At 46.9% G+C, this 25836-nt stretch overlaps 1 protein-coding gene and 1 long non-coding RNA gene across 2 annotated transcripts; both read left to right on the top strand.

Annotated features, from left to right (window-relative positions):
* The first annotated feature begins 8716 nt into the window (after positions 1-8716).
* On the top strand, positions 8717-24911 carry IDH2 (isocitrate dehydrogenase (NADP(+)) 2). Its single transcript, XM_079125490.1, has 11 exons — positions 8717-8906; positions 17505-17596; positions 18384-18549; positions 20091-20251; positions 20334-20477; positions 20763-20899; positions 21079-21230; positions 23212-23324; positions 23489-23586; positions 23680-23772; positions 24234-24911. The coding sequence occupies exons 1-11, from the start codon at positions 8792-8794 to the stop codon at positions 24319-24321; spliced, it is 1359 nt and encodes a 452-aa protein (XP_078981616.1). The 5' UTR covers positions 8717-8791; the 3' UTR covers positions 24322-24911.
* On the top strand, positions 11969-14834 carry LOC306652909. Its single transcript, XR_013761576.1, has 2 exons — positions 11969-14071; positions 14189-14834. It is a non-coding gene; the product is annotated as an uncharacterized lncRNA (long non-coding RNA).
* Positions 24912-25836: the final 925 nt, after the last annotated feature.

Raw genomic sequence — 25836 nt, 5'->3', positions numbered from 1 at the left:
GGTGCTTCTATCATGATTCCTGTTAAGGCATCAATTTTCCCCACCTTTGCTTTTGCACCATCTGTACAAATGTTAACACAATGAAAAAGTAAAGTGATGTCTTAGCATTATTATGAAGATAGTTTCATTTCACGAATACCAAGGGTCTCAGGACCGTACATTGAGAACCGTTGCTCTGGGTTCCAGGATCTTGTTCTAACCTCCCCTAATTTCTTATTTTGCTGTCTTTCATCCTCCCGGGTCCCCAGGAACAGCCCTGAGGGCCCCTCTGGATCCCCGGGTGAGAAGCGGCTTCCTCCAGCCGGCGGCCCCAGCTGTGGGCGTGGCCAGTCTCAGGCAGCAGTCGCAGCCAGGCGTTTTGTTTGTTGGTGGCAACTGCCGGGTGGCAGGGTCCCTCATACTCCTTTCCCCTACCTCACTTCCTTTTCTCCTCCCCCAACTCCTTTAACTCTTTCCTTCCCCCAAGGATGGACAAAAACGCCAAGGTAAAGCCTTAATTTAATGGAAGCTGCCAGCTGGGCTCAGTGGCGATCGCCTATCATCTCAGCAACTCAGGAGTTTTTTGACTCAGGAGAATATTAAGTTTGAGGCCAGCTTCAGTGAGTTAGAGATACCCTTCAGCCACTCAGTGAGACCTTCTCTCAAAATAAAAATAAAAAGGGCTGGGGATGTGGTTCAGTGGTAAAATGTCCCTGGGTTCAATTCCCAGCACCAAATAAATAAACAAATCAAATAATGGCAGAGGGCATTGTGCTGGGCACTCTGTACAGCACCACAGTTACTTTGTCCTTTTTTTTTTTTTTGTACCAGAGATTGAACCCAGGAGCACTTAACTACTGAGCCACATTCCCAGCATTTTTTATTTTTTATTTTGAGATAGGATCTGGCTAAGTTGCTTAAGGGCCTCATTGAGTTGCTGATGCTGGCTTTGAATTCATGATCCTCCTGCCTCAGCATCCCAAGTCACCTTGCCTGGCCCTAACTCATTCTTTTTCTAAAAAAAAAAAAAAAAAAAAAAAAAAAATATATATATATATATATATATATATATATATATATATACACACTTGTAGATGGACAAAATAACTTTATTTTATTTATTTATTTATTTTTTATGTGGTGCTGAGGATCGAACTCGGCCTCACACATGCTAGGCAAGCTCTCTACCACTGAACCACAACCCCAGCCCCCTAACTCATTCTTAGTATATCTGACAGCAGACATTTAAGTCATTCTGAATTTTTCCCTGCAATGACCATCCTTGTACATATATATCTCTTTTCAACTTGGTAAGTACTTCCTTGGTATTGGTCCTTCACAGTCACACTGCTGGGTCCAAGAGTATGTGCATTTCATAATGGGATGGATGCTATGAAATTGCCCTCTTGTACTAGCCAACACTCCCAGCAACCATTTCCACAACATCCCCCCCCCCCCTTTTTTTCTGGTACTTGGGATTGACCCCGGGGGCCCTCTGTTGCTGAGCTACATACTCAGGCTTTTTTTTTTTTTTTTTTTGGAGAAGGGTCTTGATTAAGTTGTTGAGGTTGGTCTCAAACTTGCAATTCTCCTGCCTCAGTCCTCTGAGTTCCTGGAATTTCAGGTGTGCACCACCATGCCCAGCTCTTCTGCATTTTGAAATAATTTGTTTATTATCCCTGTGGACTAAGGTCCTCTCAGGAAGGGATGTGCCTTCTTGTCCATCATTGGAATGGGGACAGGTCTGGCATATCACAGGGACTCAGTAAACAGGTGCAGGGTGGATGAATGATCTGTTATTAGCGACCTCAGCAGTGCATCTCCTCCATGTGGACCTGGCACTGGCTAGCTCTTTATCTGCATGAGCTTAGGTGCTGTTATTATCCTCATTTTGCAGATGAGGAAATTGAGGCTCAGAGAGGTTAAATGAGAACCCAGGCAATGAGATCCTTAATCATACAAATTACTTATGCAAATTGGGAGAAAGCTTTATGGTCTGGGAGTCTGCTGCCAACATAATATTGCACCTGGTTCTTCTTTTCCTTGCTTTTTTTTTCTTTTTTTTTTTCTTTTGCAGTACTGGGGACTTGAACCCAGGGCCTCCCACTTCCACATGCCAGGAAAGTGCTCTACCACTGAATTACATCTTCAAGTCCTGTGTCTACTTCTTTTTTTTTTCCCCCCGGTGCTGGGGATCAAACCAGGGCCTTGTGCTTGCAAGGCAAGCACTCTACCGACTGAGCTATCTCCCCAGCCCCTTCTTTTTAATGACTTTCAATTATTTCCCCTTGTCCAGATTCTGGCTCTCTTTTATTAGGACCTTTCAGGATTATATAAGCAACACAGAGAAAATTTCATAAAATTAGTATATCAAAATCTTCCAAATTTGCCTTGGAGCCTCATTATCATCCATTTGACAAAATTAAATCAAAGTGGTGGGCTGGGGAGATAGCTCAGTGGTAGAGCACTCGCCCTGGTTTTAATTCCCAGCACCACACACACACACACGCACACACACCTCTAGTGTTTTGTACTTTTATTTTATTTTATTTATTATTTATTTTTATTGTCTGTTCTGTTTAGTTATACATGACAGCAAAATGCATTTTGGTTCATTGTACATAAATGGAGTACAAATTTTCATTTCTCTGGTTGTACACCATGTAGTGTCACACCAATCATGTAATCATACATGTACATAGGGTAATGACGTTTGTCTCATTCCACCATCTTTCCTCCCCACCCCCTTCTCCCTCTACACAATCCAACATTCCTCCATTCTTCACCCTGGCCCCACCTGCCATTATGTATCAGCATCTACTTATCAGAGAATATATTCAGCCTTTGGTTTTTTGGGCTTGGCCTATCCTATTTCACTTAGCATGATATTCTCCAACTCCACCCATTTACCTGCAAATGCCATAATTTTATTCTTCTTTATGGCTGAGTAATATTCCATTGTGTATTTATATATCCATTTCTTTATCCATTCATCTATTGAAGGGTATCTAGGTTGGTTCCACAATCTAATTATTGTGAATTGAGCTGCTATAAACATAGACATGGCTGCATCACTGTAGTATGCTGATTTTAAGTCCTTTGAGTATAAACTGAGGAGTGGGATAGCTGGGTCAAATGATGGGTTCATTTCAAGTTCTCTAAGGAATCTCCATTCTGCTTTCCGGAGTGGCTGCACCAATTTGCAACTCCACCAGCAATGTATGAGTGCACCTTTTCCCCACATCCTCGCCAACACCTACTGTTGCTTGTATTCTTGATAATAGTCATTCTAATTGGAGTGAGATGAAATCTTAGGGTAGTATTGATTTGCATTTATCTAATTAATAGAGATGTTGAACATTTTTTCATGTATCTGTTGATCATTTGTATGTCTTCTTCCGTGAAGTGTCTGCCAAGTTTCTTAGCCCATTTATTGATTGTGTTATTTGTATTTTTGGTGTTAAGTTTTTTGAGTTCTTTATAAATTCTGGAGATTAGTGTTCTATCTGAAGTGCATGTGGCAAAGATTTTCTCCCACTCTGTAGGCTCTCTCTTCACATTATTAATTGTTTCCTTTGCCGAGAAAAAGGTTTTTAGTTTGAATCTATCCAATTTATTGATTCTTGCTTTTATTTCTTGTGCTTTGAGAATCTTGTTAGGGAAGTCTGGTCCTAAGCCGACATGATGAAGTTTTGGGCCTATTTTTTCTTCTATTTGGTGTAGGGTCTCTGTTCTGATTTCAAGGTCCTTTATCTGTTTTGAGTGGGGTTTTGTGCAGGGTGAGAGGTAGGAGTTTAATTTCATTTTGCTGCATATGGATTTCCAGTTTTCTCAGCACCATTTGTTGAATAGGCTATCTTTTCTACAATGTATATTTTTGGTACCTTTGTCTAGCATGAGATAACTGTATTTATGTGGGTTTGTCTCTGTGTCTTCTATTCCATACCTGCCTAATTTGGTGCCAATACCACACTGTTTTTGTTATTATTGCTCTGTAATACAGTTTAAGGTCTGGCATTGTGATACCTTCTGCTTCACTCTTCCTACTAAGGATTGCTTTGGCTATTATGGGTCTCTTATTCTTCCAAGTGAATTTCATGATTGCTTTCGCTATTTCTATGAGGTTCATCAGTAGGATTTTAATTGGAATTGCATTGAATCTGTATAGAACTTTTGGTAGTATGACCATTTTGACAATATTAATTCTGCCTATCCAAAAACATGGGAGATCTTTCCATCTTCTAAGGTTTTCTTTAATTTCTTTCTTTAAGGTTCTATAGTTTTCATTGTAGAGGTCTTTCACCTCTTTAGTTAGATTGATTCCCAAATATTTTTTTTAAGGCTATTGTGAATGGGATAGTTTTCCTAATTTCTCTTTCAGAGGATTCATCATTTATGTATACAAATTTGTTTTGTATTTTTATCCAGGGCCCTCGTGGGGGTGGTCAGATACCTTACAGGATAACTCAGGTAAATGATTGCTGTGTTCCCTCCCCATCTCCCACCCCCAATGCATGCTTGAGAAAGTAAGCTAGGACTTGGCTGCTGTCTTAGTCAGTTTGTACTGCTAGAATAAAAATACCATAACCTAGTGCTTTAACAGAATCTTTTCTTTCCCATCCCCCACCCACTTACGGAATCTGAGAAATCCAAGTTCAAGATGAAGGTGGATTCCATCCTGGTGAGGGATTCTCCTTAGTCATGACCTCACATGAAAGGGATCTGCTGTCTCATGTCTCTGCTTACAAGGGTACTAATCTCATTCATGAAGGTTTCACCCTCCAAAGACACTGTCTCTAAATACCATCATTTGCTGGGTGTGATGGCGCATGCCTATAATCCCACTGGCTTGGGAGGCTGAGGTAGGAGGATGGTGAGTTCAAAACCAGCCTCCACAATTTAGTGAGTCCCTAAGCAACTCAGTGACACCCTGTCTCTAAATAAAATACAAAAAGAACCTGAGGATGTGGCTTAGTGGTTAAGCATTCCTGGGTTCAATCCCTGGTACCAAAAAAATAAAACTAACTAACTAACTAACTAACTAAATAAATAAATAAATAAATAAATACCATCACATTGGGGATCTGGACACATCTTCTGAATTGGGTGTGTGGGCACAAACGTCTAGTCCATAGTGCCACCAAGCAGTTATTGGGTCTGGCTGTGGGAGAGGAAACAGTTCACTTGGTGGGAGGAAGGGAAAGTGCAAAGGCACAGAGGCAAGACCTGTTTGGGAAACGGGTAGGCTTAGGGTTCTTGGGAAGAAGAAAGAGCAGAAGAGAAGAATGGCAAGAGGTGGAGGCCATGGATGGCCTAAGTTATTCAAGTTCATCATACTTCAGCAGGAAGCTACTGCAGGCATTTGACTGCTCAGGGCTTCAGTGGGAAGGTGCTGGAAGCAGTGCTAGGACAGACTGGGTGGGGGAGAGGGCACAGACTGCTGGCAGGGAATCAGTGTAGAGATGACCATAAATAGCTCTGCTATCAACACCTCCCCCACAACCCTCTCCTCCTCCTCCTATTTTCCAATTTCTAATAATGGCTTTGCCATTCTTCCAGCCCCTGGGATGGAAGTCTGAGTCACCCTGACTCCTCCCCTGCCATGCCCTGCTTCTCAGCAGCTGCAGTTCCTGCCTAGTTCATCTCCTCCACACCATCTCTGCAGCACCTTCTTACAGGTCCTGCCAGTGTGCTTGTCAGCCTGAGAGACTAGCCAAGGGACTCTGCCGGATCCCTACCTCCCAACAGCCCCTCACTACTGTTGCCAGATGCAACCCTCTACTTACCAAACATGTCCCACAAAACTAATGCCCTGGAGTGAGGGCTGGGTGAAGTTTGGGTGGCTGTCCCAACCTACCCATCCAGCCTCTTCCCAGATAGCCTGGAAGAACCAGCTTCATAAATGCCCCCTTCCCCCACCGTACACTTTCTACAGTCTGTCCCAGTAGGACTGATGCTTGCTTTGCAAATGCCTAACATGACATATGAATTCCCCTTGGGATAGTTTCTTCCTATCCCTGGGTTACTTGTGATTGCACGTATGTACCTCTGGCTCTGGAAGGGCTGGGATTGAGTGATAGGCATTTTTGTGCTTCTTTGGGGAACTTGTATGTGACCTAAACTTAATAATGAAGTAGAGTTTGATTAAAAATATAGAAAGGTAGAATGTTTCCAAGCCACTGACCTCAAACTGCAGGATCTAAACCCCTTTACTTTAAATACCATCTTTCTCTTTAGTGTTTTTCAGGGCTAATAATTACCAAATGAGCACAATAAATGAGATTTTGGCCTCTCCCATTTTGTCCTTAAGAGTAATAGACTATGAGCCAGGAACATGGGTTTGTTTTGGAATTCTACTATATCCCAGCTGTGTGACTTTAACCGTGTCCTAAACCTTTCTGATTCAATGGAGGTGACATTATCTGCCTTACCAAATAGGGAAAGCTGGCACAGAGCTGGAGACCTGGGGCAGTTTAAAAGACGCTGGCTCTTGGGTTGGGGTCCAGCTCAGTAGTACAGTGCTGCTTAGTATGTGTGAAATCATGGGTTCAATCCCTAGCACCACTAACTAAATAAATAAAATTAAAAGATTGTCTCAACTGCCTCCAGCTACTGCTGTGTTTATGAAGGACCCAGAGCTCCCACCCTGATCGCTCAGCAGGTAGAGGCCAGATTCAGGAACATACCGAGGCTTGCCAGGTCTCTGAGATCCCAGTTCACCACATGAAGGAAAAGGTAAGCTCCTGTGGGTGGGCAGCAATTTCTTCACTACCCTTTCAGTGGCGTCAGCACAGGTTACTAACATATATAACTGAATTTGACTGTTTGGACCAGAAGGATCCTCAGGGGTCCATTTGCCAACCTCACAGATATGGTCCCTGAGATCTAGGTGCCTGATAATACCAGTTTGGTGAGAAAGTCAAATGCTGCCTTGGTATCCCCAGCCCTTTATTATATTTTATTTTGAGAAAGGGCCTTGCTAAGTTGCTGAGGATGGCCTTGAACTTGTGATCCTCCCCAGCCACTGGGATTACAGGTGTGCACCACCACGCCCGGCTTGGGTGTGTATGAGAGTGTTTTAAATTAATTTGCAGTATTAGGAATTGAATCCAGGGGTGCCCTACCATTGAGCCATAATATTCTTAGCCTTTTTCTTTCTTTCTTTCTTCTTCTTCTTTTTTTTTTTTTAATTTTTAAGAAGTTTCTTGGTACCAGGGATTGAACCCAGGGGCGTTTAACCATTGAGCCACATCCCCAGCCCTTTTTGTATTTTATTTAGAGACAGGTTCTCACTGAGTCGCTTAGGGCCTTGCTAAATTGCTGAGGCTGGCTTTGAACTCACCATCCTCCTTCCTCAGCCTCCCGAGCCACTGCGACTACAGGCGTGTGCCACTGTGCCCAGCAGCCCCTTTTTAAATTTTGAGACAGGGTCTCACTAAGTTGCTGAAGCTGGCCTCGAACTTGTGATCCTCTTGCCTCAACCTCCTGAGTCACTAGAATTACAGACATGTGCTGCCAAGCTGGGCTATACTAGTGTTTTGAGCAAAAGAATTGGAAACAGAGTAAAAGGGATAACAGGATGTTCTGGGACACCCTGGCCCAAGATCAGGTCTTTGTGGCCTCAGACTTTGGGGGGCCCGAAAACAGCCTCCACTAGGGCCCAGTCTACTGGATACTAGGGCCAAAGCAGTAGTCCTGCCAGGCTGGGACTAGGTGAGGAAAGCTTTGAAGTTGAGTTCAAGGTCACTTTCCTGGACCAGCTCCATCTGGCAATGTTGATGAGACAGCAGAGAGAGCCCTTAACAAAGGGCAGAGAGGTTGCTTCTATTTGGAGATGAATTGATGTGACTGGCAAAGGGGGACGGGTATTACATTTTTCTAATTAAAGCCCAGCCCTTAGCTGGTGTTTCATTTCAAGAAAATGGGTGAAGAGATAGAGTTTGGTTGTGTGTGACAAAATCTGTCACTCCCGTCTTTTGCATGCACACAGGCTAAAATGGAACTCTTGGGACTGGGTGCAGCTCAGCTGTGGAGCTCTTGCCTAGTATGCCTGACGCCTTGGGTTCAGTTCTGCCTGGGGCTGCAGAGCTAACCATCTGGAATAAGATAAACATCGGTAGTAGTTGTTGAGCACAGAGTGCGCCCCAAGCCTTTTACTACATAATTTCACCCACGTCTTCTGGCAGCCCTGTTATGATTACATCCCTTTTGGCACTGGGGAAAACGGACTCTGGCTGTGCTAAGGGACTTCAGAGACTCGGAGTCTAACCTAGTGAGGAACAGAAGGGGAATTTCAACTGCTGACCCCGGTCAATCTATGCAACTAGTTGAATCTGAGAGCGTGCTTGAAGAGACTTGAGGTTCCTTGGTCTTGAGTCAAGAAGGCGGAACTCGCACTTGGTTAGTGCGCCCCCAGGGTTCAACCCCTCATATGCGAAGGACTCAGGGGTTAGGGTGATGTGTCGTCAACTAACACTCTGGTTTCAGTGGGGCATCCTGGAGCAGTCAGCTCCTCGCTGGTCCAAGTGAGTCTCGCTGCCTCTCAATACCGCCGAGCTGAGTTAGCTGCAGCGCCCAAAACGCGCGGGTGCAGTACTCTGTCAGGCAGGCTCTGGCAAGGCCCTAAGAAGGGTCGGTCGGGGCCGGGCCGTGGCCCCGCCTCCTCTCGGCGAGGCCCAATGGGGCGGCGGGCCCTAGCAGTCCCGCCCCGGTTGTGTCCCGGCTGCCAGCGCTAGCCCGGCCCCGCCGCAGGCAGCCGAGTGTTGCTGCGCGCTGGGGTCTTGCTGCTCGCTGGTTCGCTGCCCTGCTCGGGATGGCCGGCTACCTGCGGGTCTTACGCTCGCTTTGTAGAGCCTCGGGCTCCGGGCCGGCCTGGGTGCCGACGGCCCTGACCACCCCCAGTCTGCAAGAGCAGCCACGGCGCCACTGTGAGTGCCGCACAGAGGGTCCGGGCGGGCGCGCGCCGGTGCCGCGACGTGGCGACTTCCCGGGCGGGGGCCAGGGAGCGCCACTCGCGACGCCAGCGGCCCGGGAACTGCGGGATCTGGCACACAAAAGGCCGGGGGGCGGCCTCGCTCTACGCTACCCTGTCTGGCGCTTCCGGGCCGCACGAGGCGCAGCGGTGGGGACTTGAAGGACGGTGGCAACTGGTGGCCCGGGAGATTGCTGTCCTGCGAGGGCTGGGTTCGGGGCTGCTCTGCGCCCCCAGGTATTCCGGGAGGGGGTCCTGGGGGAGTCCCGGATCCGAAGGAAGTGTTGCCCGCCTGCGCCCCTGGAGGGAGACAAGGAACCAAGGGGGGCTCGAGCACCCTGCCGCTTCTCTGGCGAGAGGGAGGGTCGCGGCGCGGCCCCTGCTCAGACAAAGGCGGAGAGCGGGAGGCATCCACTTCCCCTTCCTTTTCAGCCGGGCGCGCTCTAATCCCTCCTCACCATCAGGCCCACGTCAGCTATTTTTGGAGCCATTACTCGACAGCTGGAGGAGTGTCCTTTCAGTTTTCCCCTTTTGTTAGACTGCCCCCCCCCCCCCCCCCCCCCCGGCTTCTCCTTGGTCGTTGCACTTGAGGTTCCATCCTGGAGCCTCTCCTTGGTTTGACTTGCTTTTTCTTACCTACCAACCCATGCCCTACTCCATTGTTGGCCCTGTCTGGTTTACCCGCCTTGAAGACTTGGCAGCGTGCGCAAAATGTCACTTTCTCCGGAGTCCTTCTCACGGCGTCTGGGGGTACTTTTAGCTCCCTTAGGAGACAAAAGTCAAAATAAGCCAGATTTCACCTGAGACCCCGTTACGCACACTGCTGCTGAGCCTGGCCTGTGGTCATCCGTGTGTCCCTTACTCTGGCTACCCAACTCTCTGCTATAAAAGGCAGGGAAGGTGTCTTGTCCTTTTCTGATTCCTGCTGGCACAGAAACTCCCAGCCCATCCTGCCTCGAAGTCCTTTGGGGTGGGCCTGGAGAATGAGGAAGAGGGAGTGGGGCCCACTGCTTGTCCTGGCCACAGTGGATAATCTTTAACCGAGTGGGAGAAACTGACCAGAGCTGGTGGCTGCGAGGAGGTAAAAGGACTAGGGCCCCAGCTCCCCTCTCCCCTGCTAAGGAGAAAGGGATATTTCTGCTTTTGTCCTTCTGGGTACAGCCCCGAAACTTAAGATTTCAAGTACACCAGGCCCTGAAGATGTACGTATTTCATCACCTTCAGCAAAGTGGTAGAAGTTAGATATATTTTCCAATTCTCCCCCTTTTTCTGCCTTGATGGTAAAAAAAGAAAGCAAAACAAAAAGCAACAGAAAACTATACTAACAAGAAAATGAAGCCCCTTTGGGGCCTGGGTTTGGATACACTTTAAACAAGCAGTCAGTTGCAAGTCCTTCTAGAAGTCCCTGGGTGGAGTGGTTATTAACAGGGAAAATGCCAGTACTTTGAATTGGACATCAGACTACACAGTTGACAGTTCTGCCAGCTTGTTACCTGGCAACATTGTTGGAGACAAAATACTTGGCGTTCCCTTTGATGACAAAGAAAGAATAATTTTTGGCTAAAACGTCCTGTATCTTTGCTGCCTTGCAATTCCTACACGTGTCTCTTTCAAATTTTGCAGCCTCCAGCGACTGCTGCTGGTGGTTCTGATAAGTTAGAGCTCCCAGAAGCAAGGGTCACTCTGAACTGCTCCATGGGAAAATTAGTTACCTAGTCTTTCTTTGTTTCACTTCCAGCCAGAAACTTAATTTTTTCACTCTGCCCCCTTTTAGATGTGATTGGTGTCTTACCTGTACTCTTAGATTCCTGGACAAATTAATGACTAAAGACCCATGAGTAGAGTTCTTATCTGTTCTCCATGGAGTCTTGTTACCATCAGTCATCCCCCCCACCTCCCTCCAGAATTCCCTTTCCCCAGAACTGGTTTGGGTGCTTGTATTTTATCCAGTAGGTATTAAGGGAAAACGTCTCTGGAAAGCCTGGGGCCTGTGCTGGAGATGTAGCTCAGTGGTAGAGCACTTGCCTAGCATGCATGAGGCCTGGGATCAATCCCCAGTACTGCAAAAACAAACAAAATCAAACCACACAACTTAAGAAAGCCTGGGTCCTGTCTTGAAATCTACCTAAATTTGAGTCCTCTTGGGCTGATTCCATTCAGGGTGGAGGTACTGGAAACTGCTGATTCCAGGAAGCTAGGGACTATGACCTGCCCTTGGATTTTTACTGTGTAAACCCATGTTAAAAATGCCAGGAGACTGCCTTTTTTCCCCCCCTGGTGCTGGGGTTAGAACCTGGGATCTTATGCATGTTAGGCAAGCACTCAACTGCTGAGCTACACCTCCAGACTAGACTGCAAATATTAGTACACTCTAGGTTGTGAGGTTCTCTGGGGCAGGGAGCTCATTGCTTGGCAGAGCTGCCTGTGTTTCTCTAGTGTAGCCTGTGGGCTCAAACTCCTGGCCTCTGTGTGGCAGTGCACTCCAGGAGGATGAGAGAGGAGGGCAAGGCAGCCCTGATCACAGATCAGGTTAACCTTCACTTGACATTCATTAAACGCTTCAACAAATACGGTGTTCCTTTTGTGTGCTAGATAACCTTGCAAGAAGCTGGGGGTAAGAACTGGGAATAAGATCAGGAAAGATTCCTGCCCTTATGGAGCTTTAATTCTAATGTGGAAGGGGGCAGATAATAAGCATGATAGAAGTTGTGTAGTGTGTCATATGGGCAGGAGAGTTGAGGACAAGGAATAAAAAAGGAAGGTATACCTGTGAAAGTTTGAATAGGGCAGACAGAAAAGACCTCAGAGAATGAAGTGCTGAGAAGGGGAAACAGGGCATTTAGGTATCAGGGAAAGAGGACCTGCAGGTGTCAAGGCCACCATGGGAGGGGCAGAGGAGAAGCACTATGGTGAGTGACAGGAGATGAATAAGTTTTGGCAGGAAGAGCAGTGGAAGGCTCTAGGTTTGTATTTATTTATTTATTTATTTATTTATTTATTTATTTATTTATCTATTTTTGTGCCAGGGATTGAACTCATTGAACTCAGGAGCGCTTTACCACTGAGCCACATCCCCAGACCTTTTTAATATTTTTTTTTTAGAGACAGGGTCTCGCTGAGTTGCTCAGGGCCTTGCTAAGTTGCTGAGGCTGGCTTTGAACTCGAGATCCTCCTGCATCTGCCTCCTGAGCCACTGGGATTACAGGCATGCACCACAGTGCCTAGCTTCTAACTATTATTAATTTATTTATTTAGTGGTGCTAGGGATCAAACTGAGCTTTGTACAAGCTAGGCAAGAGCTCTACTCCTGAGCCACACCCCTAGCTTATAAGCCATTGTTGAGGACTTTGGCCTTTATTGTGCGAGAAAAAGCAGGCTTTGCAGGGTTTTGAGGAGGGTACTTTGATTTGACTTAGGTCTTAACCCTGGCTTCAGGGACCTGGTAGGAGATGATAGTTATACCCTGGCCAGAGAGTACCCTGGCTTGGATGGACTGGATGGTGGGGCAGTGAGTGGTGAGAAACTGACTGGATTCTGGATTGCTATTGAAGGAAGAGCCAGTAGGTTTTGTTGATACTTTGGATGTGGGTGTGAGAGAAAGGGAGGAGTGAAATCAGGAAGATACATGAGCCTCTTCCCCAGAATTGGGGGCTTCCCCCACATTCCGATCTTTTGGTGAGAGTTGCATGGTAAGAAAGTGGAGAGGGTAAGAATGTGCATTGCACCTGAGTATATTTTTACATAAAAATTTTTTTTTTCTTATAGGGAGAGATGGTTTAAATTCTTATTATTTTTGTTTATTTTGGCAAAAAATGTATTATAATATTTATCATCTTAACTTTTACTTTTTTAAGTGGTGCTGGGGATTGAACCCAGGCCCTTGTGCATGTGAGGCAAGCACCCTACCAACTGAGCTGTATCTCCAGCCCCATAACTGATTTTTTTTTAAGTGTACAGTTCAGTAGTGTTGTGTAACCATCACCACTAGCCATCTCCAGAACTCTTTCATCTTGCAAAATTGAAACTTTATGTTTATTAAACCGGAACTCATTTCTTCTCCCCTCCCCCTGTCCCTGGCAACCACCCTTCTACTTTCTGTTTCTGTGAATTTGACTCCTGTAGGTACCTTATGTAAGTAGAATCATATAGTATTTATCTTTTGTGACTTATTTCACTTATAATGCCCTCAAGGTTCATCCATATTGTAGCTTGTGGATTTTTTTCCCCTGTTTTTATGTTTATTTATTTATTAATTTATGGTACTAGGAATTGAACCTAGGTGCACTTAATCACTGAACCACATTCACAGTCCTTTTTTATTTTTTTGAGACAGTCTCACTAAGTTGCTCAGGGCCTCACTAAGTGGCTGAGGCTGACGTGGAACTTATAATCCTCTTGCCTCAGCCTCCAGAGTCACTGTGATCACAGGCATGGGTCACTGCATCTGGCTCCAGTCCTTCTAAAATTTTATTTTGAGACAGCATTTCCTAAGTTACCCAGGTAGGTAACTTAGCCCAGGAGCACCTGTTCACTAAGCTGCATCCCTGTCCCTTTTTATTTTGAGATAGAGACTCATTTAAGTTTTCCAGGCTAGCCTCAAACTTGCAATTCTCCTGTCTCAGCCTCCTGTGTTTCTGGGATTACAAGCGTGTGCCACAACACTGGTTCATTATGGTTTTGATTTGCATTTCCCTAATGATCAGTGATGTTGAGCATTTTTCCAGGTGCGAATAATATACAAAAGTGTATATCATATTTGGAGAAATGTCTGTTCGAGTCTTTGCCCATTTATTAAAATTATTATTTGCTTTATTGTTGTTGCAATCTCCTGATTTTTAAAATTGGGTGACTAATGAACATCTTAAGAAATCCACTACCTGAGCCTGAGTCTCTGCATCTTGAATTCACATTCTAGTCCCTGCTCCTCTGAAGAGTGTGCTTTCCGGGAGGCCTCAGCACTCCTGACTTTGATAACAGCACAGCTTGCTCTTTTAGTTACCTCTCTGTTATCTCTAGGTTTTTTTCTTCTTCTACACCTACTCCCTGAAACAGTGTTTTAGGCATTTCACTATCCCACAGAAGAGATGCTTAGTTAGCACCTAACTGCTGCTGAATAAATAAGTATACCATGTGGTTTTTTTTTTTTTTTTTTTTTTTTTTTTTTTGCGGTGCTGGGGATTGAACCCAGGGCCTTGTGCTTGCAAGGCAGGCACTCTACCAACTGAGCTATATCCCCAGCCCTACCATGTGTTTTTTAAGAGTTCAATACCTGCATGCACATAAGGACCATGATCTTGATCCTAAATTTCTCCTGGGTGTGTGTGTGTGTGTGTGTGTGTGTGTGATCCACAGCTTACCTGCCTGAACCCCAATTCAGTGGAACCTAGGTGGAGGCTGAAATCTTTAGATTGGCCCTCAGGTGAGATTCTCCTTAGGGTTCCCGATTATGATATAGGTTCAGTTCTTTATTTCTTTCTGTACAGGGAATGGAACCCACAGGTGCTCTACCACTGAGCTATATCTCCAGCACTTTTTTTTTTTTTTTTGAGTCTGGGTCTCACTAAATTGTTGGCCTCAAATTTATGTTCCTCCTGCCTCAGGCTGTTGGGATTATAGGTGTGTGCCACCATGCCCAGCTAGGTTCAGTTTTTAAAAACATTTAGTTAGCTGTCCTCAAGTTAACTCAAAGAAGATGCTCATTAAAAACTAAACTAGTTCAGCCAGGTGTGGTGGTGTATCCAACTCAGGAGACAGAGGCAAGAGGGTTTCAAATTTGAGGCCAGCCTCAGCAACTTAGCAAGATCCTATCTCAAAATAAAAAGGACTAGGGATGTAGCTCAGTGGAAAAGTGACCCTGGGGTTCAATTCCCAGTAACCCTCCCCCTCCCCCCCCCAAAAAAAAGAAAAAAAAAAAAAAAACCCAACAATAACAAAACTAAGCTAATTCAAGAACAAACCAGCAGACTTTCTACAGTCCCAAGGCCCTTCCCACTCAAGCTTCAGACCAAAGCAAAGGAATTTTGTAGCTTGGGTTCAAAATCTCCACTGCATCTTGAGAAGGGTAGTGAAGCCCAGTGGGCACGACTTTTGTTCTCTAGGAAAGGTACTATTTTGCATCTGTGTTAATTTTCTGCCTCTCTGTATCTGACCCACAAGGACTTCCAGAAACTGCACTTGAGCCAGGGACTTGGCTCTGTCCTGCCTTTGACACAAACTACACTACCTGAGCCTCCCTTTTTCTCCTTAAGTGATCTTTAAGATGCTTTTGATATTAAAAAAAAAAAAAAAATTTTGCATTCCTTGGAAAGTGAGTTGTTTTGCTGTACATAATTTAAGATTTTTTATTAGGTTTGGGAATGTAGTTCAGTGGTAGAGCACTTGCCTAGTAGGCACAAGGCCTTGGGTTCCTTCCCAGTACTGAAAAAAAAAAAGTAAGAAAGAAAGGATCTAATTTAAGGATTATGTTAGCAGTTCTTTATGGGTGTCATCATGAGTCAGGCTGAGATATATGTTGTATGACAACAATACATTTGAGGTCTGTTAGGCTTTGGTCACTTTAAAAAATTTTTTTTTTAGTTGTAGGTGGACACAATATCTTTTAAAATTTATTTTTATGTGGTACTGAGGATCAAACCCAGTGCCTGCACATTCGAGGAAAGCACTCTACCACTGAGCTATAGCCCTAGCCCCTGGTCACTTGTTTTAAATGTGTCTAGGTGGCCATACTTTTTCTGTGTGCTGAGGATGAAACCCAGGGCCTTGTGCATGCTAGGCAAGTGCTTCATCACTGAACTACAACCCCTGGTTCCCAACTCAGTGTCTTCAGGTAAACATCTTTTTTCTTTCATCTGATTTGGTGTGTGTAATCTTTCTTGAGGTTGGAAGACACACGACATCTGTAAACATTGTATGTAACATAACAGTTAAGTGGGCCGTGAGTGAGGCTCAGGAGGGCTCCTTTGGGGATGACTGAAGTTTTATGTAGTTCTTGTCTTACTCCACAGCAGCCGCTTCTTTTCAGGTTGTGGGCAGTGGAACATGCTGGCGCCCCTGTCTGCCACAGGCTAGGTAGAATTCAGCAAGTCTTGTCCAAGACAGCATGCACCAATTAATTAATTGGGCTGTTTTCTCGAGTTTTCTTTGGAATTCACTTCGCAGACTGCTGTTTTTTCTTGTAAGTCAGACTTTGCTAGAAGAACCTCCCTGGCTCCTGTTTGCCTCCCTACCACCTACCTGGGCTTCTCATTAGCCACTTGCTGAGTCCTTGATTCTTCTCTGAAAGGACTGACCCACCTCAGCCAACCTGAATCAGGGATTCTGAGTTCTGTTTATAGGTGTCCTTCCACTGAATAAGGCTGAAGTGCTGGCTCTGCTGTTTGTGAGTTCTGGAACCTTGGGCAGTAACCTCTCTGAGCCTCAGTTTCCCCACTCTGTGTGTGTGTGTGTGTGTGTGTGTGTGTGTGTGTGTTTGTGGTGTGCTGGGGACTGAAGGGCTTTGCTCATGCTAGAGAAGCACTATACCATGAACTATATCCCCAGCCTGTTTCTCTACATTTAAAGTGGAGCCAACCAGGCACAGTGGCCCATGCCGGTAATCCCCAAGGCTGGGGAAACTGAGGCAAGAGGATTGTGAGTTCGAAGCCAGTCTCAGCAACTTAGCAAGACCCTAAGCAACTCAGCGAAAACTTATCTCTAAATGAAATATAAAAAAAGGGCTGGGGGTGTTGTAGCTCAGTGGTAGAGTGCTTGCCTAGCATCTGTGAGGCACTGGGTTTGATCCTTAGCACCACATAAAAATAAACAAATAAAATAAAGGCATCCTGTCCATCTAAAAAAAAAGGGTTGGGGATTTGGCCCAGTGGTCGAGTGCCCTGGGTTCCATCCCTGGTACCAGAAAAATAAAAAATAAAGTGGAGCTAATGATACCTCCCTTAGGGCTGTTTTTGCAATTGAATGGGATCAGGGATGTAAAGGGTCAGTACGCTATAGACACATTGTAGGCACACAATACAGTTCTGTACCATTCCCCCCTTCCTTCAAGTTAGCCAGGGGCTCTCATGTTGTAAACAACAGTTTTATTGGAAGGACACAAGGTACCTCATAAAAGGGAAAACTAAAAAGAACCGAGTCTTGGACAAGGGGGATATCCAGCCATCCTGAGGAACTGGGCAGCAGGAGCTCATGGGCAACTTTTCCTTGATTTGATGCTGGACAAGGCAGCTGGATGCTGCCTAGCTGGCAGTCATCCTCTGCTGGTGTCCTCTGCCTTCAGATTCCAGACAGAGGGGATCTGACTGGCCATGCTGACCTTTCTCCCCAACTAGGGTGGGATGGACATCTCTCTGGCTAATCTTAACTGGCATATTTAGTGGGGGGACCCAGGTCCCCCAAACAGGGAGCAACTTCTGCAGAACGGGGAGTGGACACCGAATAGCCCAGAACCCTGTGTTGTCCAGTGCTCCCTCTTTGGTGAAAGGCAGCCCTGGCTGGGAGAAGAAGGTTTTTCCCACTCACCTCTTGAGAGGTGTGACATGCTACATGTGTCTGGTTCTAGATGCAGACAAGAGGATCAAGGTGGCGAAGCCAGTGGTGGAGATGGACGGCGACGAGATGACTCGCATCATTTGGCAGTTCATTAAGGAGAAGGTAGGTCCCCCTCCTAAAGTGGGTGACTCTCTAGGTGAACTGGCCACGCAGCTGACAGTCCCACAAGGTCTTGGGTGTCCAGGTGGACAGTAGCAGTCCTGTGTCTCACCTTCTGGCCATCTTGCTTTCCAGAGTGGGCCATTAATGTTTTTTAGTCATCAAGCAGAGAGGAGGCCTGTCTCATGTTGGTGCAGAAGCCGGAGTAACTTTCAAACTTGGAGCATCTTTAAGGCTGACGCTCTATCTTTTCTGTCTTGATCCTGTCCGTCCTTGCCTTACTTCTCTGAGAAGGAGTTGAAAGGGGAGCAGGGCTATATGCAGGGCAGTGTCCCAGCAAATGGTTCTCAGGGTGGTGGCTTGGCTTTTCTGAAGTTGCTGTGATCTGAAGGTCCCATATCGAGTGAATGTCCATGGGAGAAAGGTTGAGACTGCCACTTCTGATTGTGAACATCTCAAAGCCCTGGGAGGAGTAGGAGGACCCCACTGTATAGAGGAATCTAGATGAACTTGGACTTGGGGTTCAGCTGACTTGATGGCCATGACAGGGGCAGATGGGGAAGTCTTCCAAAGGACTGCAACCTGATCTGCTGACCTTTCTCCAGTCTCCTTCCAGCCCTGGCCAGGCCTTGCTGAGGCCCCAGCTTGCTGCTCTGCCTCCTCCACTGGCTTTCCCTTGTCCCCATGCTGACTGGGTATCCCCTGCCATGGCCCACAAGGGTTCTCAGAGGTTGTCCTGCCCCCAGTCAGAGCTATCAGGCTGATGCCTTGTTCTGGTCATCTTCCCTAGCTTATCCTGCCTCATGTGGACGTCCAGCTCAAGTATTTTGACCTCGGGCTTCCAAATCGTGACCAGACTGATGACCAGGTCACCATTGACTCTGCGTTGGCCACCCAGAAATATAGTGTGGCTGTCAAGTGTGCCACCATCACCCCTGATGAGGCCCGTGTGGAAGGTGTGAGGATGTGGAAGGGGTTGGGTAGGGGAGGGTCATGGGCTCCCCTGGCCAGCCTCTCAAGAGTTGGGTGAAGGTAGTTGGCCATGTTGCTGATTTTGGACCTGGGAGTCCATCCAGAGAGATGGACTTTGGGCAGCCCATCCCTCTGACCTGACCTGTTTTGTAGGCTGATGGACAGAGATGCTGTACAGAGGAATGCTGTGTGTTGGGAGCCTCAGAGGTCCCTGGGGAGCATCGTTAGTGCCCTCCTGCCACTGTCATGGCATTGCAGTGCCCTGGAGATCATGTATGGTGCCCCTCTAAACCTGGCCTGGCTGCTGGTCCTTGAGTCTGGAGGCCTTTCTCAAGTTCTGTGAAATGACACCAGGGTATGGAGAAAGGGCCAGATTTCGATAATTAAGGATGGTGACCCAGATGTGGTGTCACATGCCTGTAATCCCAGTGACTTGGAAGGTTGAGGCAGGAAGATCACAAGTTCGAGGCCAACCTCAGCAACTTAGCATGGCCCTTGGCATCTTAGTGAGACCATGTCTCTTTCTCTCCATTTTTTTTTTTTTTTTTCCCCCAGTACTGGGAAGTGAACCCAGGGGCACTCAACCATTGAGCCACATCCCTAGCCATTTTTATTTTGTTTTTTTAATTTTGAGACAGTCTTGTTAAGTTGCTTAGGACCTTGCTAAATTGCTGAAGCTGACTGTGAACTTGCGATCCTCCTCCCAAGATGCTGGAATTATAGGTGTGTGCCACTGTGCCTGATTTCAAAATAACAAAAAGGGCTGGGAATGTGGCTTAGTGGTTAAGCATCCCTGGCTTTAATTCCATGAATTTAAAAAAAATTTTTTTTAATTAAAAAGGGTTGGGAATATAGCTTAGTGGCAAGTTACTATAGTCTAATCTTCAGTAAAATAAATAAATAAATAAATAGATGGTTGAGGAGTTCTCTGAACTCTCCTTAATTTCTGCACTATGAGGGAGCAAGGAGGAGGCATTCAGGGTACATCTGCAAACTCTTCAGGCCACCTTCTGTCCTTCTAGGTTGAACCTGGCCACAGAGTATTGGAGTCACTATTTTTTTTTTTTTCTTTACTTCTTCCAAATTCTTGGATTTATATATCCACATTTTATGAACAAGGAAGTAGAGGGTCACAGTTTTGGTAAACGGGCTAGCACTGGGGCCAGCACCAGAGCTTTAGGAACAAGGCAGTGTGCTGTCAGGACCATCAGACAAGTTCTTTCCCTCAGGATGCACCACCCCCAGGCAGGATGTGGGAACTAAGGGGGACTTGCCATGGGCCAGTCACAGATACACAGGCTCATTCAGTCCTCACAACCCAGCAGGCTAGGTATTTTATCATTACTTTTGTTTCACAACTAAACCACTTATGTAAGCAGAATCCAGAGCCCACATGTTATACTCTGGACTCTACAACCTCCCTCAGGATGACTTTTAGGCTCCTGTCTGGCTGTGTTCTTGCTTGGGGTTCAAGTTCTGATTGGAAGGAGGGGTTGCAATGGGCCTACTTTATATCTCGTCTCAGAATTCAAGCTGAAGAAGATGTGGAAGAGTCCCAATGGAACCATCCGAAACATCCTAGGGGGGACTGTCTTCCGAGAGCCCATCATCTGCAAAAACATCCCCCGCCTTGTCCCTGGATGGACCAAGCCCATCACCATTGGCAGGCATGCTCACGGTGACCAGGTAGGCTAGCTGGGAGACCAAGTCCATTGACTTGGGCCCACCACAGGAGCCCTTGGCCTGAGCCATCTTCTTGTCTCTGCAGTACAAGGCCACAGACTTCGTGGTAGACCGAGCTGGCACATTCAAGATGGTCTTCACTCCAAAGGATGGCAGTGGTGCCAAGGAGTGGGAGGTGTACAACTTCCCTGCGGGCGGCGTGGGCATGGGCATGTATAATACCGATGAGGTGAGGCCCTGAGCTCCCTTCTCCCCCAGCCTGTCTCTAACTGAGCCACAAGGCCTAAGCATTGGGGAGGAGGAGGTGATTTTCCGAAGTAAAGCTGGAGGGCTGCTTGCTTCTCCAAGTTTGGAGGGAGATAAGAACCATTAGAAATAAGGTGCCCACTCTATGGTGGCTGGGGCTTATGGTTGTGTGGAAACTGGGGAGCTGGGTCTGGCCTTGGGACACTGGGGAGAGTTGGAAGTCCCCAGGCTGGGGGACCATGCCAGCGCCCTCTCTCTCTCCCTGTAGTCTATCTCGGGTTTTGCACACAGCTGCTTCCAGTACGCTATCCAGAAGAAGTGGCCGTTGTACATGAGCACCAAGAACACCATTCTGAAGGCTTATGATGGGCGTTTCAAGGACATCTTCCAGGAGATCTTTGACAAGTAACAGCCTATTCCTTTCCTGCTGAGTACTCCTCAGCTTCTTAACTCCTGTGTGCTGTCCCCATCCTACCTGGGGAGGTCACTATCCGAGTGCATTTGCTCAGCTCTGAGGCTCAGGGAGGGGTACCCAACCTGCCAGCCTCCTGTCCGCCCCATACAATAGGCCCTTTTACTCCCAGGCACTATAAGACTGACTTTGACAAGAATAAGATCTGGTATGAGCACCGGCTCATTGATGACATGGTGGCCCAGGTCCTCAAGTCTTCAGGTGGTTTTGTGTGGGCCTGCAAGAACTACGATGGAGACGTGCAGTCGGACATCCTGGCCCAGGGTATGCTGGGAGGACCCACTCCCCACAGGGATGGCTGTTGGTCTTGGTTGGGGAAATTTTCAGGTCCTTTAGATAGAAAACTCAAGGGTAGTGGCAGGATTTATTGCAGACTCCCAGACATATAGTGAGTGAAGGAGGCCCACAAACTAGGTTTGGACTAGGATATTTCTAAGACTGGCCTCAGAGAAAAGGGAACAGGAACTCATACTGGGGCTACTTGACTTATTTGAGAAGTAAGTACTTTATTGAGTACTAACTGGGAGGCTCTACCACTGAGCTACACCCCACTCCTATATTTTTATTTTTTGAGACAGGGTCTCCTTAAGTTGCCCAGATTGGTCTCAAACTTACCATCCTCCTGTCTCAGCCTCCTGGGATTACAGGTGGATACTTTTTAAATGAAGGAGTGCATTCTATACAGTAAACTTCAGGGAAGCAGGAGAATACAGGGAATGATGGCAGACCCCCAAACTAGATTGCAGCTGAAAGCACGTGTGAGGCCATTAGAGAGCAGTGAGATCAGCCCAATTTCATGGGGAACAAGAGCAGGAAAGGTGATGGAAGTGGCTGCATTCAAGATGAGGGGTGAAAGGGAAAAAGAAGGTGGCATGAAGTAGGTGAGGTGCAGCTCCTGAAGAGGGAAACATAGAAGCACATGACATGGTGCAATGAAAAGGTCTTATTTTCTGTAAACCTTTGGTTTATTTCCAAAAGTTCATTGCTGATCCTCTCACCAGAGCCACTCCCATCCAGATGCATACTGAGGCAGCTGGAGCCTGCTAGAAGGATTGAAGTATGAGAAACCATTGCAGGGACCAGGGGTTTAGCTTAGAGGTGGAGTGTGTGCTTAGCATGCATCATGCGAGGCCCTGGGTTGTCACCAGCAAAAAAAGAAAGAAAAAAAAAAATCCATAGCAGACAAGAAAAGCATGAAAATTAACCTTAAGTATATAAGGAATTGGTGAGCATGAAGGTCTAGGTTAAAATGGCAAAGGGGGCCAACTTCAGCAACTTAACGAGATCTTATCTCAAAATAAAAAGGGCTGAACTGGGTGCAGTGGTGCATACCTCTAATCCCAGTGATTCAGGAGGCTGGGGTAGGAGGATCAAGGGTCCAAAGCCAGCCTCAGCAACTTAGTGAGATCCTGTTTCTAAATAAAAAAATAAAATGGACTGGGGATGTGGCTCAGTGGTTAAGCACCCCTGGGCTCAATCCCAGTACAAATAAATAAAATTAAAATGGCTGGTGATATAGCTCAGTAATAACCTCCCAAGTTTAATCCTCAATACCAGGAAGAAAAAAAAGAAGGAAAGAAAAAGAAAAGAAAGAAATCAGGGACAAACCATTTTCTTTTTTTCTTTCTCTTTTTGAGGGGACTGGGGTTTGAACTCAAGCGCTCTATCACTGAGCCACATCCACAGCCCTGACAAGTCATTTTCCTATGGAAGAAGGTCCACTTCTTCTCAGACCTTCAAAGTCCTTATTTTGGTGCTTGGAGGTACTTTTGAAACTCCAGAGCCATGGTAACAGAAAAGGTCATTTGAGCTGACATCTGGACTTGGGGGGAAATTTGGAAATAAATCACAAAGCTTGAGAAGTGGTCTCAGAGAAGCAGAAAGTGGTCACTGTGAAATGGCTGCCAACTGCTTTATTTATTCTGCTTGATGCAGCTTCCTGGGAGGCTCAGGACTCTGTGGTCTTAGGTGCTGAGTGTCACAAACTTTGGGGTGTTTGGAGAGGGGGACACAGATGCATGTTAGTGTGCTGATGATAGTTACTTTGAGGGATCCCTGCCTTCTGGGGACCCTGTGGACCCACAGCAAGGGTGGACATGCAGTCTCTGTCCTAGTTCCAGTTTGGGTGGACATGGGGACAAGATCCAAGAGCAGTAACAACAGCAGTTTGAAGGGACTAGGTAGGACTCACCCTCCGGGTGTAACCTAAGGTACCAGCACTGATGAGAATCTTTCCACCCTTCAGGCTTTGGCTCCCTTGGCCTGATGACATCTGTGCTTGTTTGCCCGGATGGGAAGACCATCGAGGCTGAAGCTGCTCATGGGACAGTCACCCGCCACTATCGGGAGCACCAGAAGGTGAGTGTGGGTCATGTGGCTGCATGATGGCAATCCACCCCAGAGGCCACAGCCTGATGGCTAGGAGGATGGGCTTGGGCCATCAGTCTAGAGGTGGGCAGCTACATCTGGGGAGCTTCTCAAGTACCCACTCAGCTCTTGATCCCTGTGAACCCTATCCCCAGGGCCGGCCGACCAGTACCAACCCTATTGCCAGCATCTTTGCCTGGACGCGTGGCCTGGAACACCGGGGAAAGTTGGACGGGAACCAGGATCTCATCAGGTAAGTGCTGAGGAGGAGCCTGATCTGGCCTAGGGCTGAGTCTGGATCCTGGCCTTGCACAGCTGGGGTCTCCCTCTGCCCTGACTCCTACAGGTTTGCACAAACTCTGGAGAAGGTGTGCGTGGAGACTGTGGAGAGTGGAGCCATGACCAAGGACCTGGCTGGCTGCATCCATGGCCTTAGCAAGTGCGTGGCCCAGGCAGAGGGCAGGGGTGCCCTTTTGAGACCTCAGAGCCAGGTGGGAGGAAGCCAGGGGACCCTCTAATGAGTCCCGCTCATGCGTCAGCCCAGCCAGGGGCCTGGGCCTGTCATGTAGGTTGAGCCACCCTAGACCAGGCCCAGTGAGTTGGTCCCCACTGGCCAGCTGCTTCCCCTGTTCCCGAACCATCTGTCTCCCGATTTCTCCCAGGAGAGCTTGTGCCTAATTACCCCACTGCCTGGGGGAAAAAGAAAAGCAGACCCTACCAGGTTCTTGATGAATTTGCTGTGGCTCCTTGGCAGTGGGCTGCAGGTAACCTTTGGCCCAAGCCTGGGTGACATGATAAGGCCATTCTTTTGCCCAAGTTCAGGCTGTGTCCTGGAAGGGCCCTGCTGAGGGCCTTGGAAAGGAGAGCTGCCCCCTAATGTGAATGGTGTTTCCTTGGCAGTGTGAAGCTGAATGAACACTTCCTAAACACCACAGACTTCCTGGACACCATCAAGACCAACCTGGACAGAGCTCTGGGCAAGCAGTAGGGGAGGTGCTGCCTGGTGGTGGTGGCGGACAGGCCAGAGCAGAGGCGGCAGCAGGTCCTCCTGACGCACGGTGGAGGGTGAGCCTCACAGCCCCTCTCTGGAGGCCTTTCTAGGGGACATATTTTTATAAGCAAGATGTTTTTAAAAGTATGTGTGTGTTTCCCCTCATGGTGACGTGAGGCAGGAACAGTGTGCTTTACCTCAGCCGCTCAGTATGTTTTGCATACTGTAATTTATATTGCCCTCGGTACACATGGTGCCATATTTAGTGACTAAAAAGCTCTTCACAAAACTGTCTGCTGTGTTTGTCCCTGAGGGGAAGGAGGCCGCTGGGGCCAGAAGGAGAGGCCCTCGTAGAGCTGGTGGGTTCCACCAGGGGCAGGCCAGAGCATCTCGGGCCAGCACAGGGGAGACAGGAGCTGCTTGAGGAGCTGCTTGAGAAGCTGCTGGGACTCTGTGGACACAGGCCTGTGGGTTTCCTGGAATTCCCTAGGATGAGCCATTTTATCTGGGTCTCCATTTTGGGTTTCTATCACTTCCTGATAGATTGTATGTTAATAATAATAATGACTTTTGTTGTTATTGTTTGATGCTTTTAGCCTTCTAAACATCTCCAGACCTTTGTTTACCCTTTTCTCTATACTAAAAACAGGTCCTACCCAGTGCCTGCTTTGCAGAGCCTGTTTGTGTATAAAGGGCACCTCCTGTAGACTAGACCAAGTGGTTCCCAGACTTGGGTTCATTTTCACCACATTTTGGCAAAACTACAAATGAAGGTGATAAAAAGTTGCCCCAGGGCTGGGGATGTGTCTTGGTGGTAGAGCACATTGCCTGGCATGTGTGAGGCCCTGGCTTCCAGCCCTAGAACTGCTATCTTTGATTTAAAGCATTATCCTCTGTGCAATGATTATATTTTTATTCTTTGGTGTTATAATGTCCGGGGGAAGAGTTGAATAATCTTTACTTGAAAAAATAAATATAGTCAGTCCTCTGTATTCAGAGGTTCTGCATCTGTGGATTTAACCATTTCTTGAATTGAAAATGTTTAGGAAAAATAGTTGCATCTATTCTGAACATGTATAGACTTTCCCCCCTTGTCATTATTCCCTAAATGACACAGTGTGACAACACTCTTCTCTTTCTGTGGCACTAGGGATTGAAGCCAGGGCCTCACACGTGCTTGGCAAATACTCTACCATTGAGCTAAGCCCCCAGCCCTTTTAAATTTTATTCTGAGGCAGGGTTCTGCTTAGTTGCCTAAGTTGGCCTTGAACTTGATCCTCCTGGCTCAGCCTCCTGAGTAGCTGGGTTTATAGGCCTTACCACACACCTGTTTTATAACATTTACATTGTCGTAGGTATTCCAAGTAATCTAGAGATGATATAAAGTATATGGGAGGATACGGGAGTGGTGGCATACACCTGTAATCCCAGCCTCTTGGGAGTCTGAGACAGGATGATTGAGAGTTCAAAGCCAACCTCAGCAACTTAGTGAGGCCTTAACCAATTTATTGA

Source organism: Sciurus vulgaris (genome assembly GCF_902686455.1).
Source record: "Sciurus vulgaris genome assembly, chromosome: 2".
In the NCBI taxonomy this organism is placed as follows: domain Eukaryota; kingdom Metazoa; phylum Chordata; class Mammalia; order Rodentia; family Sciuridae; genus Sciurus; species Sciurus vulgaris.
The sequence above is the reverse complement of the archived record's forward strand: the minus strand, read 5'-3'. Positions and strand labels throughout refer to the sequence as shown.

Bases quoted from the DNA above. Each gene is read 5' to 3' on its own strand.
- IDH2 (XM_079125490.1), top strand. From the start codon at position 8,792: ATGGCCGGCTACCTGCGGGTCTTACGCTCGCTTTGTAGAGCCTCGGGC. The intron at 20,478-20,762 runs GTGAGGCCCTGA...CTCTCCCTGTAG, and splicing joins GCATGTATAATACCGATGAG to TCTATCTCGGGTTTTGCACA. The intron at 20,900-21,078 runs GTAACAGCCTAT...TTTTACTCCCAG, and splicing joins TTCCAGGAGATCTTTGACAA to GCACTATAAGACTGACTTTG.